The sequence below is a fragment of the Schistocerca gregaria genome, chromosome 3, assembly GCF_023897955.1.
Source record: "Schistocerca gregaria isolate iqSchGreg1 chromosome 3, iqSchGreg1.2, whole genome shotgun sequence".
NCBI classification, from domain to species: domain Eukaryota; kingdom Metazoa; phylum Arthropoda; class Insecta; order Orthoptera; family Acrididae; genus Schistocerca; species Schistocerca gregaria.
Window position 1 is genome coordinate 835,863,752 of NC_064922.1, and position 15,352 is coordinate 835,879,103.

Genomic DNA, 15,352 nt, shown 5'->3' on the forward strand with positions numbered 1-15,352 from the left:
AATATAGTATTGGAGGGCAGCATGCAGGGTAATAATCATAGAGGGAGACCAGGAGATGAATACACTAAGCAGATTCAGAAGGATGTAGGTCGCAGTAGGTACTCCAAGATGAAGAAGCTTGCACAGCACAGGGTAGCATGGAGAGCTGCGTCAAACCAGTCTCTGGACTGAAGACCACAACAACAGTATAAACCTGATAATATATTTCAGTAATAAAGGTAGCCCAACATAAAAATACTGTAAAAAACTTCTACTAACACACATATTTTGTACAGTTGTTACATTCCAATACGTTATTGCAAATAATAGAGATAAAAATACTCAGAACTCGAGTAAAAGTTTTCATAATAATAATAATAATACACAACTTTATTTAAGAAAATTCATTATTTTAATATTCATGTAAGGTAAATTTGAAAGAACAGTCAGTTTTCAGTAAGACATTCATCATAGAAAGCATTACATTATTTTCCATTTCTTTCTTTCTTTCTTGCTTTCTGTCTTTTTTTACATTCCTAATTGCAATTTGGAGACCAATAGTTACATAATTATCAATAAAATCATAAATATGAAACAGCAGTTTTCAATGCAGGCAATTGTTTTTGGAAGCATTAACATTTGTTTTCTGACTTTAATTCTTACACGTTGTAGTTTAGATACAAGTAGGTGACACAACTTTATTACATTTTCCATACAATTTGTTTGTTTTATAGTCATTGTTTGCTGGACTGAACTTAGAGCACAAACATTTTGTCTGTTTTTTTCCAGCCCCTGGCATATAAGCTGCCTGCCTGACATGCATATTACGTGGCAACAGTATTGACCTGCCAAATCAACCTGTGCTGCAGGGCAGTCTACATGTCAGGGGAAAGAAATAGTTTTCCAGGCCCCAACACACAGACTTCCCTGCATGATAGGCATGTTGTGTTGGAGTGGCCTGCTTTATCAACTGTTTTGCATGGCGGCTTATACATCAGGGACAAATAAATTATTTTCAACCTCCTGATGTGGCTCCTGCTCTGAATAACAGTTGTGTTGTGGGAGAGTATTGGTCTGCTTTAATGAGCTGGGGCAAGTTTGAGATGAACAGAGAGGGGGAGGGGCAGACAGAACAAGGGGAAAAGGATATAGACAGAGAGAGAAGAGGAGGGGGAGAAATGTGAGGCAGGCGAAATGTATGAGAGGGATAGTGGGTTAGCAGAAGAGGAAGAGTGGCAGATGACAATGGAAAGAGAGGAGGAGGAGAATATGGTCAGAAGGAGGCGGGATGAAGATATGGTCAGAGAGGAGGGGGGGAGGAGGATATGGTCAGAAGGAGGGGGAGGGGTGAAGATATGGGAGAGATGGAGTTAATGAAAAGGAGAGACAGACAGAGACGGGATGACAAGGTGGACACAAAGAGGGGACAGAGGTGATGTGTTCAATATACGTGTCAAACGCATACACAGAGGAGGCCATGAGGAGAAAGCTAGTATGCAGTACAAGTAGAAACTGGAATATTGTGGAAAACTTCATGAAACTTTCATGAATCACCTGTTGGTTTTTCATTTGCAGATGTTGTGTGCCTGTTAGCTGAGAAAGACTGTATGCAACACCTTGCATTGAACTATAATCCAAAATCATTTGTGGCCTCTTATCAGCCCTGTCACTGATTTCATCATCATGGTGGAGTGTGCTCATTAGTACAATATTATTATTTGTCTTAGAAATATAATTGTCCACAGGAGTGACATTTGTGGAGTAAAATGAAGATGTATGTACCTCCTTGTTGGTCATATTTTGTGCAAGCTCTGGCTTATATTTCCTTATAATTTCCAACTTTGTTAATTTCCGTTTCAGAAGTTGTCCCAAACTGTATGAGATAAAAAAAGTTGTCACATATGGTATTCTGACCTTGAAACTCAGAAGTGAGATCAGTAATCATCCTTATTACCTGATTTTTTTCCTAGTGCCATTGTGCTCTCCTTTCCTTTATAAATGTGGGCTTTCAGTACATGTGAAAACTGCTGTCACAGCATCCATATTTTGTGCCCATATTTTGCAAGTTTACTTGGGACATACTGTTTGAATGAACAGCAACCTCTGAATGCTCCTCACTGCTTGTTGATAGTAACATTTTCTTAAGGATTGTACAACTTAGGATGAGCTTCTATCCTCTTCTCCCAAACACTGCAAAATGCAGCAAGTTTATTAGTTTGTACATTTTTCTCTACAGTGGATTTCTTACCAAATCACGAGACACATAATATCTTACAGAATGTTTCATGTGACATAATTGCTTGAAATATTTTCTGCCCAGTGTCCTAGTATCCTTGTCCCACAAAGCTTTTGTAGATTGCCATGTAATTAATATACACCCCACAAGAAATAAGAGTCATAGTACACAAGAAAAACAGAATAATCAAGTTTTGCAAAACAGAAGCATCCATTGTTGACTATAAACTTCCTGCCCTGGCATCTCCATTGTATAATTTTGAAACACTGTACAAAATTCTACTTCAGATGAACTTTTTACATCATTTATTCTGCTGGCTTAATACCTGTTAACTCGTGCTGTACTCTGGTGGCATTCAAAGCTGATAGGCAGCCATGTTGTGCTAGTGGGTCTAACTGCCATTCTGTATTCCAATTATTAGAAAGAAAAGACTGTATAGAATTTTGTACAAGTTGTGGACTGCCATCGGAATACTCACCTTCAGTGGCATTACTAACATCATCTTTAAACTTGAAAAGTGATCCTTAAGCTGCTGAGGAATTTATTAATTCTGCCACTCAACATCAGTCAGTGATTTAGTTGCCATACTGTCACAATTCAAATTGATTAGCAACAATAAAGATTCAAATAATTGAGAAGTTTTAAACTACTCCTTGGGAAGGAGTTAAAAAAGTAATCCCATTGTTGTAAACACAGAGGCTTCATTGATTTGGATATGAAGTTTTCTCGACACAATCCTTGCGTAAAGTAAACTGAAAGCTTGTTATGCTTTGTTCATTGTTCATAGTATGTTGGAACATTAAAAATCTTTATTACTATAAAGTGGAGTTGCTGAGTCACAATTAGGCACAACAATGAGACTATCACAAAATGAGCTTTCAGCTGATGAGGCCTCCACTATATGGTAAGTAGCATCTGTCCGTTTGATAATATTGTTTCAGAAAAAAGAAAAAAAACTGACATTAGAGTAACAGTAATCATATTTATGTTTGGCAAATATTGCATATGTCTCCAATAAGGTTTGTGACCAAGCTATGTAAAATATTGCAAAGCATTTTTATACATGTGTTGCTCATGCATTCTGACAAAGTAACTGAAAATTTTGTGAAGTTATCTTGGTATTTACATAATGAGAAATGAAATTAATAACCATTTTTGGTCATATAGACCTGAATAGAACAACAAGGTTAATGAACTTGATCTGCATTTTGGTTAGAGGCAGTTTAAGCAGTATTTTTTGTGACATGTAGAATAAAAATAAATAAAACGAAAAAGCTGCACAAGCAGTCACTTAAGCCATGTTACTTGCAGTTTCGTTTGGATGAAGAACTCTAATTTCTAAGATTGAGGGTCCTCTTCAAGAATGCAAGCACTGAGCACCAACTTTTGAGAACTGGCTCTACTGGTCAAGACAGATGTAATGAATCCAGCATCAGTAATGCTTAAATCTTCTGTGAAAGCATGCTGTTTAGAATTTACCATCAAGGAGTATGGTTTAATTATAGCCAGAAGTAAAAACACTGGAACTCAAGGAGTATGGTATTAGTCTCTTGGCTGATATTTAAATTACTGAACTGGGACTATAACAATCACCTTGCTAGTATCCTATGTTGCACATAATTCAAAGGGGAAGCCAAGAATTGCTCCTTGAACAAAATCATACAGTTCCTTGAGTAACATATCACTTTCCAGTGCCTTTTTAAACTGGCTTTATCAGCAAGCCGTTTGACAGTACTCTCTAATCTTTGCAAGCATTTTCACCCTGTGCTGTGACATAATAGTGCCATTCTGCATCAATATTCTAATTAGTCTTATGAAGTCACGTGTTGAGGAGTTTTTTTCCTGTTTTATATTTTGCAGCACGGTTGCCACAAAGGTAGAACATATAAAATATGATAAGAGAGTTTTTGCTTCAGCACGAACTGAATGTTCCACCCCTATCAAACTACACTGTTAGTATGTAAATGTCTTTATATATGAATTATTTTTGTTGTTCTTAAGTGGTAATGCAATGGTATGTCCAGTATCTTTGTAAAAGTGATCTATGGATTGTGATTACTACTACTATTACTATTACTGAGATCAGGTTTCACTTCCAGATATTAAACTCAAGTGTATCATTTGTAAATAGTCATAAATGAAATATTACTTCAGATTTTTGAGTTCATTGTTATCCTCATAATACAGAACAAGAAGGTACAGTGGTCTTGAGTGATGGTCCAGTGGTAGGACTGGATTTCATCTTATAGCACAAATGAGTAACTTTCAGCAAAATTATAGGTTATGAGTACTTCTGCATTTTGTAAGTTATTTTGTATAACCACAAATCTGGTTCGCCTCACTTTGTACACTGAAAATGAACTAACAATTAAAGCTGAGGACTGTTATTTTTGAAAGTCGCTTCAGTGATGAGTCATTTAATGGTGGATGTAAGTAGCCGAACAAATTAATTCACATGTGAGAAGTTAAGAATATCTTTCATACAAAGGACAGTCAAATGAAAACTGAGCACCCGCCACAATGGAACCAAGGGATGGTTCCATACAAAAATAATAACCACACATGTAAGACATTTATCCCACTGGGAGATGAGACAGTCAATACCTGTTTCATAGACATGGCTAGCCACCAACAGATACACAACTGGACCCCCCCCCCCCCCCTCCCCCTGTGGGCCAAGGGATTAGAATAGGCCCGAGGTATTCCTACCTGTCGTAAGAGGCGACTAAAGGGAGTCTGACGCCTTTTGGCCCTTATGTGATGGTCCCCTGTAGGGTTTGACCTCCATTTTTCAAACTGTTCCCAAAGAGTGAGCTAATTGGTGAAGGGTGCCTTACATGGTGCATCGTGTCCATCGTGCATTGAGATCGTGCATTGAGATCATCCATCTCATGGGCAAGGACACCTTCATGGGTGCGTTTTCCTCCACCCGCACTGCAGTGTCATTTTCTGCGCCGACTATGACCATGGAATTCTTTGCACCTCATATCCAGCATGGTAGCCAGTTTGTTGTGGTGGAGCCGCCCTGTACCCTGTTGGTTGTAGCCCCCTGACTACACAGAGATCGCTCTGCTGATGCCTGTGCCGTTAACTTCTCATGTATGCCAAGGAGTAGATGCCCTGGGGCATTGGAACTACCAGCAATGGCCATCATGCCAGGTGGCCTTTGCTGCGACTGGGTGGTGCCTGGGTGGTGCCCCCTGGACAGAGTGGATTGCATCAGGGCAGATGGCATGCAGTGAAGCATATGACATCATCATTTGCTGGTGAACAAGCGCCAGCAGTCCCTAAGTGTTCCAAGGCTCAGTCCATTGCAAGGAAGTATGATCCTGAATCATTCCCCTCCCTGGCCACACCATCAGAGGGACGCCAGGCTAAGGATGGCAGCGTACCTTATTCGCCCCAGTATCTTGTACGTACAAGAGGTGAGGGGGACTCCTTTGTCTTGATGAAGCCTCACTTTTTTGTAGAGCATTTAGAGGACAAGTTTGGGGAGATGGAGGGCATGTCCAAAATGCGGTTAGGGTCAGTCTTGAAGTCTTGATAAAAACGGCATCCTCTGTCCAGTCACGGGCATTACTCACTTGTGACAAACTGGGGGATGTGTCCGTTACCGTCACGCCTAATAAGAGTTTAAATAGGGGCCAGGACCTTCTTTTGCAGTTTGACAATGAGCTGCGTGCTAACTTAGAGTGACGAGAAGTTCATTTCGACTGGCACGTCCATCGGGGTCTGAGAGATTATCAGGTTGCCACTGGTGCTTTCATCTTAGCATTTGAGGGTGACACATTACCCAAGAAGCTCAAGGTTATGGTCTACTGCTGTGATGTCAAGCCGTATATCCCTCCCCCAATGCGGTGCTTTAAGTGCTGGAAGTTTGGCCATACATCTTTCCACTGTTCTTCCAGCATCACCTGTTGAGATTGTGGACGTCCATCCCATGCCAATACTCCATGTGCCCCATCTCCCACAATTGCAGAGAGCATCATTCCCCTTGCTCACCAGACTGCAGGATTTTAAAGCAAGAAAGGAAAATCATGGAATGCAAGACCCTGGACTGACTAACCTACACTGAGGCCAAGAGGAAATTTGAGCACCTACATCCTGTGGCTATGACCACCTGTTATGCCGCTGCTACGAGAACAGCTGTAGCCCCATCAGTTCCGTGAATTCCAGTTGGCTCTCAGAACCAGAAGACTATACTTGTCCCCTTGATAGTGGGGGCACTTCCCTCCCTGTTGCTCCCACACCACCTACCTTGGAAGACCTGTCCTCCCAAACATTGGGGACACCAGTCCCCTGTCCTCCCAACCATTGGGGACACCAGTCCCCACTTCTCAGCTGGAGAAGTGTAAGTCTTCTTCGGCTGCTCTCGCTAGGAAGGGGTCCCTTGGGTCACTCCTGTCCCAGGTTTCTGCTAGTGGGAAATATGACACCCACCAGTGGCTAAAGTGACCAAAAGCAGCTGGTTTTAGGGCTTCATGATCATCGTCAGGCCTGGAGACTGAATCAGTGAAGCCCTCCCAGCCAGAGAAACCCAAGGATCAGCAAGAGAAATCCAGAAAGAAGACCCCCAAGACCAATGGAATTGCGGTGGCACCCACACCATTGCTGCCTACAAGTTCTGTGTCTGAAGATGCGGTGAAGATGGTGTCTACTGATGACCTATATCTCACCAGACCCTCAGACGAATGGATATAGCCAGTTCAGGAAATAAGTCGGTGGCAGCAGGTGACCCTGTGGCGTAGACTACCTCATTGAGTGTTTCATGCCTTCCCAGTCTCACGATCACGCCATCTGCCAGTGGAATTGCAGCAGTTTTTTCCACCACGGCAACTGCTTCCTGAATTGACCTCCAGGAAACCTGGTTCCTAGCAGTGTGGACCCCTGCTGTTCACGGCTACAGGGGATATTACAAGAACCGTAGCGAATATAATAGGGTGTTGGAAGGAGTTTGTGTTTATGTCCTGAACTCGGTGTGTAGTGAAACTGTGCGCCTTCAAACTCTTGCGCAGGAAATATCTGCAACGAATATCTCCTTCCAGATGGTGTGGTACCCCTGAACATATTGGCTGCACTGATTGATTGACTCCCTAACCTTCCCTACTTTTGGGAGATTTTAACGCCCATAACTTCTTGTGGGCTAGCACCACGCTTACTGGCCGTGGCAGAGATGTTGGAAATTTACTGTTCCAACTCGACCTCTGCCTCTTAGATACTGGGGCCACCACACATTTCAGTGTGGCTCATGGTAGTTACCTGGCCATTGATTTATCAATCTGCAGCCCAGGACTTCTCCCATCTATCCACTGGAGAGCACATGCTGTGTGGTAGTGACCACTTCCCCATCTTTGTGTCACTCCCCTGGTGTCATGCCCATGGATGCCTACCCAGATGGGCTTTAAGCAAGGCAGACTGGGTATCCTTCACCTCTGCTTTCACCGCTGAATCTCCCTCATGTGGTGACATCGATGTTGTGAGTAAGCAGGTCACTACAACAATCATTTCTGCAGCGGAAAATGCAGTCTCTCTTTCTCTAGGGTGCCCCCAGCAAAAGACAGTCCCTTGGTGGTCGCCGGAAGTCGCTGAGGCAATTAAAGAGCGCCAGCAAGCTCTACTGCAACATAAGCAGCACCCTTCCATAGAGCTCCTAATAGCCTTTAGGTGGCTTTGTGGCCACGTTTGCTTGCTTATAAAATGATGGAAACAGGGGTGTTGGGAGAGGTACGTGTTGACCATTGGGTGCTATACGTCATCTTCCCAAGTCTGGACGAAGATCAGACGTCTTTTTTAGTACCATACCCAAACAGTTGTCCCTACCATTAACATCAATGGCATGCTCTCTATCAATGCAAATTTGATTGCCGAGCACTTTCCGCGAGCCTTTGCGACGGAGAACTACCCCCCAGCCTTTCGCACCCTCAAACAGCAGATGCAAAGGAAAGTCCTCTCGTTCACTACATGCCACATTGATCCCTATAACGCCCCATTTCCAGAGTGGGAGCTCCTCAGCACCCTTGCACATTGCCTCAACACAGCTCCTGGGCCTGATCGGACCCACAGTCAGATGATTAAACATCTGTCATCTGACTACAAGCGATGTATCCTTATCATCTTCAACCGGATCTCATACAATGGTGTCTTTCCATCACAATGGTGGGAGAGCACCATCATTCCGGTGCTAAATCCCGGTAAAAATCCGCTTGAAATGGGTAGCTATCAGCCCCACCAATGTTCTCTGTAAGCTGCTGGCTTGTATGGTGTGTTGACGAATGAGTTGGGTCCTGGAGTCATGTGGCCTACTGGCTCCATGTCAGGGCGGCTTCCCCCAGGATCGCTCTACCACTGATAACCTTGTGTCCCTCGAGTCTGCCATTCAAACAGCTTTTTACGGATGCCAGCATCTGGTTGCCGTCTGTTTTGACTTATGTAGAGCATACGACACGACCTGGCGACAGCATATCCTTGCCACATTGTACGAGTGGGGTCTCCAGGACCTGCTCCTGATTTTTATCCAAATACTTCCTGTCGCTCCGTACTTTCCTTGTCCAAGTTGGTGCCTCCCATAGTTCCTCCCGTATTCAGGAGAATGGCATTCTGCAGGGTTCGATATTAAGTATCTCTCTATTTTTAGTGGCCATCAATGGACTAGCAGCAGCTGTAGTGCCGTTGGTCTCCCCTCCTCTATGTCCAGATGAGTTCTGCATTTCGTACTGCTCCTCCAGTACTGGTGCTGCTGAGCGGCACCTACAGGGAGCCATTCACAAGGCACAGTCAAGTCATGTGTCGTGCACTTCTGTTGGCATTGTACTGTTCACCCGGGACACGAACTTTATCTTAATGACGATCCACTCACTGTAGTGGAATCGTATTGATTCTTAAGACTGGTTTTCAAAGCCCGTTTGACTTGGCTACCTCACCTACGTCAGCTTAAGTGGGAGTGATGTCAGCACCTCAATGCTCTCCACTGCCTGAGCAACACCTACTGGAGTGCAGATTGCTCTACACTGCTGCAGCTCTACAGAGCCCTTGTTCAATCCTGCCTTGACTATGGGAGTCTGGTTTATGGTTCGGTGGCACCTTCAGTGTTGCGTTTACTGAACCAGTGCACCACTGTGGTGTTCGCCTAGTGACGGGAGCTTTTAGAACGAGTCTGGTGACCAGTGTTCTGGTGGAGGCCAGAGTCCCTTCATTGCAGAAGCGACATGCACAACTCCTCGCCAGTTATGTTGCACACACTCGTAGTTCTCCTGAGCATCCAAATAACCATCTCCTTTTCCTACCTGCAGCAGTTCATCTCCCACATTGGTGGCCCAGGTCAGGGCTCACAATTGTGATTCCCGTGTGATCCCTTCTCTCTGAACTGGACTCCTTCCCTTTACCACCTCTACTTGAGATCCATTCATGTACACCTCCATGGTGTACACCTTGGCTGAAACTTTGTCTGGACCTTTTGCATGGTCCTAAGGATTCCGTTAACCCCACCGCTCTCTGCTGTCACTTCCTCTCGATTCTTGGCGTGATCCAGGCCTCTGAAGTTGTTTACACTGATGGCTCAATGACTGATGGTAATGTTGGCTTTGCCTATGTCCACATAGACCATATTGAATAGCATTCCTTGCCCACTGGCTGCAATGTATTCACTGCAGAGCTTGTGGCCATATCTCGTGCCCTTCAGTATATCCGTTCTTGTCCTGGTGAGTTGTTTCTTCTCTGTTCTGACTCCCTGAGCAGCTTACAAGCTATCAACCAGTATTACCCTCGCCATCGTTTGGTAGCGAACATCCAGCAGTCCATCTCTGCCAGGGATCGATCCAGTCGTTCAGTGGTGTTTGTGTGGACCCTAAGACACATCAGAATCCCAGGCATTGAACTTGCTGACAGGCAAGACGGGGAGACGGAGTGACATAACAGTATGCACAACAAACTGTGCGTCATTAAAGAGACTGTGAATGTGTGGAAGTCTTTCCTGTGGGCTTCTCACAGGGAATCTGTTGTTCTTTGTGAGCTCTGCATTGGCCACACATGGCTCACACTTGGTGCAGACAGGCTACGCGGAATCCACTCCTGGAGATGGGCATATCTGAAACTGACCTGTGTTCTGTCTTATGCCACAAGGTTTTTCGGCTTTGGGAGACGGAGTGGCATAACAGTATGCACAACAAACTGTGCGTCATTAAAGAGACTGTGAATGCGTGGAAGTCTTCCCTGTGGGCTTCTCACAGGGAATCTGTTGTTCTTTGTCATCTCCGCATTGGCTATACATGGCTCACACATGGTTACCTCCTCCGTAACGAGGACCCACTTCAGTGTCACTTTGGCTCCAAAATGACAGTCGTCCACCACTTGCTGGACTTCCCACTTTTAGCTGATCTGTGGCGGACTTTTAACTTTCCCAGCTCCATACCTTCGGTGTTGGGCAACAATGCCTCAACAGCAGCTTTAGTTTTACGTTTTATTCGTGAGGGTGAGTTTTATCATTTGATCTGAGTTTTAGCCCATGTCCTTTGTCCCTCTGTGTCCTCCACCCTAGGGCTTTTAGGGTGGAGGTTTTAATGTGTTGAAGAGTGGCTGGCTTCTCCTTTTTTTTATTCTCATGGTCAGCCAGCCATGGCAATCTGCTTTCTTGTTTTTAATCTCCTCTCCCTGTTTCTTGTGTCTCTGTGGTTTTCTTGTCCTGTTTTGTCCATTGTAGTGTTTGTTGTCCTTCTTTTGTTCTTCCTTTCTTCTGTTATTGTGCCATACGTCTTCTCCCTTTTCGTCTTTCCTTTGGGTAATTGTTCTACTGGAAATGGCCACTTTCCCCCCTTTTAAACCAACCAACCACAACTGGACCCACTTTTGCACATCCTTGTCTGATTCAAACCGATGTCCACACATGTCTTTCTTCAGGTCACCAAAGATGTGAAAACTACACAGTGAAAGATCTGGGGTATATGGAGGCTGCTGCAGTGTTTCCTAACCAAATCACCGAGGCAAAGCCCTTGTCATAGTGCTGCACATTGATTCTGATCCCATTGTTGAGGAACTCAAATAGCAGAGTTGCACAACAATGCCTGCCCCCACAATGCCAATCAGGCAAATCCATTATCATGCAACTCTGCTTGTTGAGTTCCTCAAATGTGGAACCACAATGAATGTGCAGGCGCCATGTGTACACTTTGTAGAAACTGCGATGTGCCATAAAGTCAAAATGTCCAAGAATGCTGTCAGATGAAGTCATCGTGTTGCACAATAATGCCCGTTCCACCCTGCCAATCAGACAAAAGCTACACTTTTGTGATTTGGTTGGAAGACACTGCAACATCCTCCCTACAGCCCAAATATTTCATGATGTGGTTTTCACATCTTTGGTGACCTGAAGAAAGACACACATGGTGTCAGTTTCAGTTGGATGAGGAAGTGCAAGAGTGAGTAGGGTTGTGGATCCATCAGTATGGACCACATTCTACGAAACAAGAATTGGCTGTCTCCCCCCCCCTCCCCTCCCACCCTCTCCCACTGCCAGTTACCAGTTTGCCATCATACACTGAAATAAAGAACATGCTTCCAGTGATCCTTCCCATCCTCTCCCAAAATAGTATTCCAGTGCCCATCTAATCTACACAATATCCTAGTATGTCCTTATATTACAAATATCCCCAAGAGTTGCCACATAAGTCATATGGAAGATACAATGTAAGACCTGCCCATTGCACCCACATGCACATGCTGCTACAGTCCAAGCTTATCTTATCCTGTCAGGGGCTGGACCACATTTGAAAGCAGTCATGTAATATACTATCTCTACCATAATTTTTGTGAAGCCCCTCCCACTCTCGGTGTCATTGTGCACTGAACCTAACTCCCTCCGTCTGAGGCCAGAACAAGCTCTCTGGAGACACATTGCTATCGCATGCACCTGGTACCTCTCCCTCCCAGCTGTCGGTCACCTTTCCCCATCACTATCTCCCACTCCCCACCTTGCTTCTCCCCTCGCCCGCTCCACCTGCCACAGCCTGTCAGCCCAGTTGAGTTTACAGTATTTACGTTCCTCCCAGGACTTTCCATTAGCTTAGGTACTCTAGACAAAATGTAGATTTCCTTCTAAAATTCATCTTTAGTAATAAAAACCATTTTTAAACATGTGGTCAAGTAAAATACATGGATTGTAGTACTTATTTGTGTTCATCACAGGGAACAGTTCGGGCCATATCTACATATTTTGCTATCCAGATGAGGAGAGTTGTCAGGTACTGGAAGTGGTAAGGCTCTTTAAGGCACATGATCAGGCAGTGATCTCATTAGAGAGTGGCAGAAAAACGATGGTTTCCACTGATAACTCTGGTGTTATTACAATATGGGCAATTGACGACAGCATGAGCCATCTTGTTACTATTCCTAGCTTCAGGTAGGTTTAATTGTAGTTTGAACCATGTTAAAAATAGGCCAGTAGTAATATTGCAAAAAAATACATAATGAAAACTGTCAAAAATGTATGAATTTTAACACAACACCTGTGTTGTGACAAATTCAATAGCACTCTGGTGCAAATGACATTGATACAGATTGAATTGCAGTGTCTTTACAGCATTTTGTAATCTTCCTCTAGTTTCAAAATAAGGTGCCATATTTTGACCATTTCGGGCAGCAGTCAGTGCATGCCACAGTCTATCTGCAGTGATATTACATATAAGTTCTCCTATTGTTGTAAATTGGTAGGTGAAACTGTATGGCACAAGGGGGCTCACTGGGGCAGGCTGCTCCAGATCAAGTGCCCGCTCGTGGGCAGTAGGGCACTCAGGTGGGCAGGGGTGGCAAACTGCTGCCATGCGGACAGTCAGGGAGCCTGGCTATGACCTGTATGACAGCACTGCCATAACTGAGCACTTGTAAGCAGGCGTGTCCAATGACTCGCACATGCACAGAAAGTGTACAGTAGGGCTGCCTGACAGGTAGTCAATACTAACTGCGCCTGCCTGCATGTGAGCAGTAAGCTACTCATGAGGACCATGCCACACTGGATAATGTAGGAACAGCCTGTCCTAGATATCAGCTGACTTACATATTGAATGCCTGTATTTATAAAAATGCCAGCATCATTACTGTTCCATGTCCCAGTTTTACTTCTTTTCCCAGCATTCAAACAGTGTTCTGTCAAATGTTACGCCCAAGAAAAGCACAACATTGAAATGGAAATGCTTCAAAAGAAATTTAAAGCAATGTTGTTATTGTTGTGGTCTTCAGTCCTGAGACTGGTTTGATGCAGCTCTCCATGCTACTCTATCCTGTGCAAGCTTCTTCATCTCTCAGTACCTACTGCAACCTACATCCTTTTGAATCTGCTTAGTGTATTCATCTCTTGGTCTCCCTCTACGATTTTTACCATCCACGCTGCCCTCCAATACTAAATTGGTGATCCCTTGATGCCTCAGAACATGTCCTACCAACTGATCCCTACTTCTAGTCAAGTTGTGCCACAAACTTCTCTTCTCCCCAATCCTATTCAATGCCTCCTCATTAGTTATGTGATCAACCCATCTAATCTTCAGCATTCTTCTGTAGCACCACATTTCAAAAGCTTCTATTCTCTTCTTGTCCAAACTATTTATCGTCCATGTTTCACTTCCATACATGGCTACACTCCATACTAATACTTTTAGAAATGACTTCCTAACACTTAAATCTGTACTCGATGTTAACAAATTTCTCCTCTTCAGACATGCTTTCCTTGCCATTGCCGGTCTACATTTTATATCCTCTCTACTTCGACCATCATCAGTTATTTTGCTCCCCAAATAGCAAAACTCCTTTACTACTTTAAGTGTCTCATTTCCTAATCTAATTCCCTCAGCATCACCCGAGTTAACTCGACTACATTCCATTATCTTCATTTTGCTTTTGTTGATGTTCATCTTATATCCTCCTTTCAAGACACTATCTATTCCATTCAACTGCTCTTCCAAGTCCTTTGCTGTCTCTGACAGAATTACAATGTCATCAGCAAACCTCAAAGTTTTTATTTCTTCTCCATGGATTTTAATACCTACTCCGAATTTTTCTTTTGTTTCCTTCACTGCTTGCTCAATATACAGATTGAATAACATCAGGGAAAGGCTACAACCCTGTCTCACTCCCTTTTCAGTCACTGCTTCCCTTTTGTGTTCCTCTACTCTTATAACTGCTATCTGTTTTCTGTACAAATTGTAAATAGCCTTTCGCTCCCTGTATTTTATCCCTGCCACCTTCAGAATTTGAAAGAGAGTATTCCAGTCAACACTGTAAAAAGCTTTCTCTACGTCTACAAATGCTATAAATGTAGGTTTGCCTTTCCTTAATGTTTCTTCTAAGATAAGTTGTAGGGTCAGTATTGCCACACGTGTTCCAATATTTCTACGGAATCCAAACTGATCTTCCCCGAGGTTGGCTTCTACTAGTTTTTTCCATTTGTCTGTAAAGAATTCGCATTAGTATTTTGCAGCTGTGGCTTATTAAACTGATAGTTTGCTAATTTTCACATTTGTCAACACGTGCTTTTTTTGGGATTGGAATTATTATATTCTTCTTGAAGTCTGAGGGTATTTCGCCTGTCTCATACATCTTGCTCACCAGATGGTAGAGTTTTGTCAGGACTGGCTCTCCCAACCTCCTAATAATGGTGAGGAACAACATTCAGTTTCTTGTGCTTAAAGTGTATCATCTCAAAGTGTGGGTGAGTGGACAACAAAACAGAAATAAATGATAAACTCATGGAGCATTCAAGGTGACAAAAAAAGAGTATGAAGCAGTCAACTTATCCAAGGGCAGAGACATGTGAGGTGACACAGAATCTGTTCTGTTTTTGTAAAGTCTTTCAAGATTTGTTGGGGAAACACTTGATCATCTGTTTAGAGATGAATGAAATAACTTGCTAAACTGTGAAGGACATTGCATAACTGAGGACCTCGTAGTAGTGAATAACCGTCTTTCAAATTTGGTAAACGCTTTCCCAAACATGAAGACATTACTAAAAAATTTTGTTGCTCAGATTCAGGCAAATGGTAGAATTTGTCCTTAACAGTGGTGCTCTGGTAGAGATGACCAACAAAGCTGTGAAAAGGTGAACACTACTTGATAACAAGTGTGCTGGAAATGTACATAGGTGCTGCACAGGAGCTT

The 15,352-nt window shown here is 43.5% G+C and overlaps 1 protein-coding gene across 1 annotated transcript in view; it reads left to right on the forward strand.

Annotated features, from left to right (window-relative positions):
- LOC126354658 (WD repeat-containing protein 54-like) overlaps positions 1-15,352 on the forward strand; it is a 58,233-nt gene that overhangs the window by 19,660 nt on the left and 23,221 nt on the right. The window contains exon 3 of the mRNA XM_050004433.1: positions 12,392-12,605. Coding sequence (XP_049860390.1) covers positions 12,392-12,605 — 214 coding nt within the window. The remainder of the gene's footprint in view (positions 1-12,391; positions 12,606-15,352) is intronic.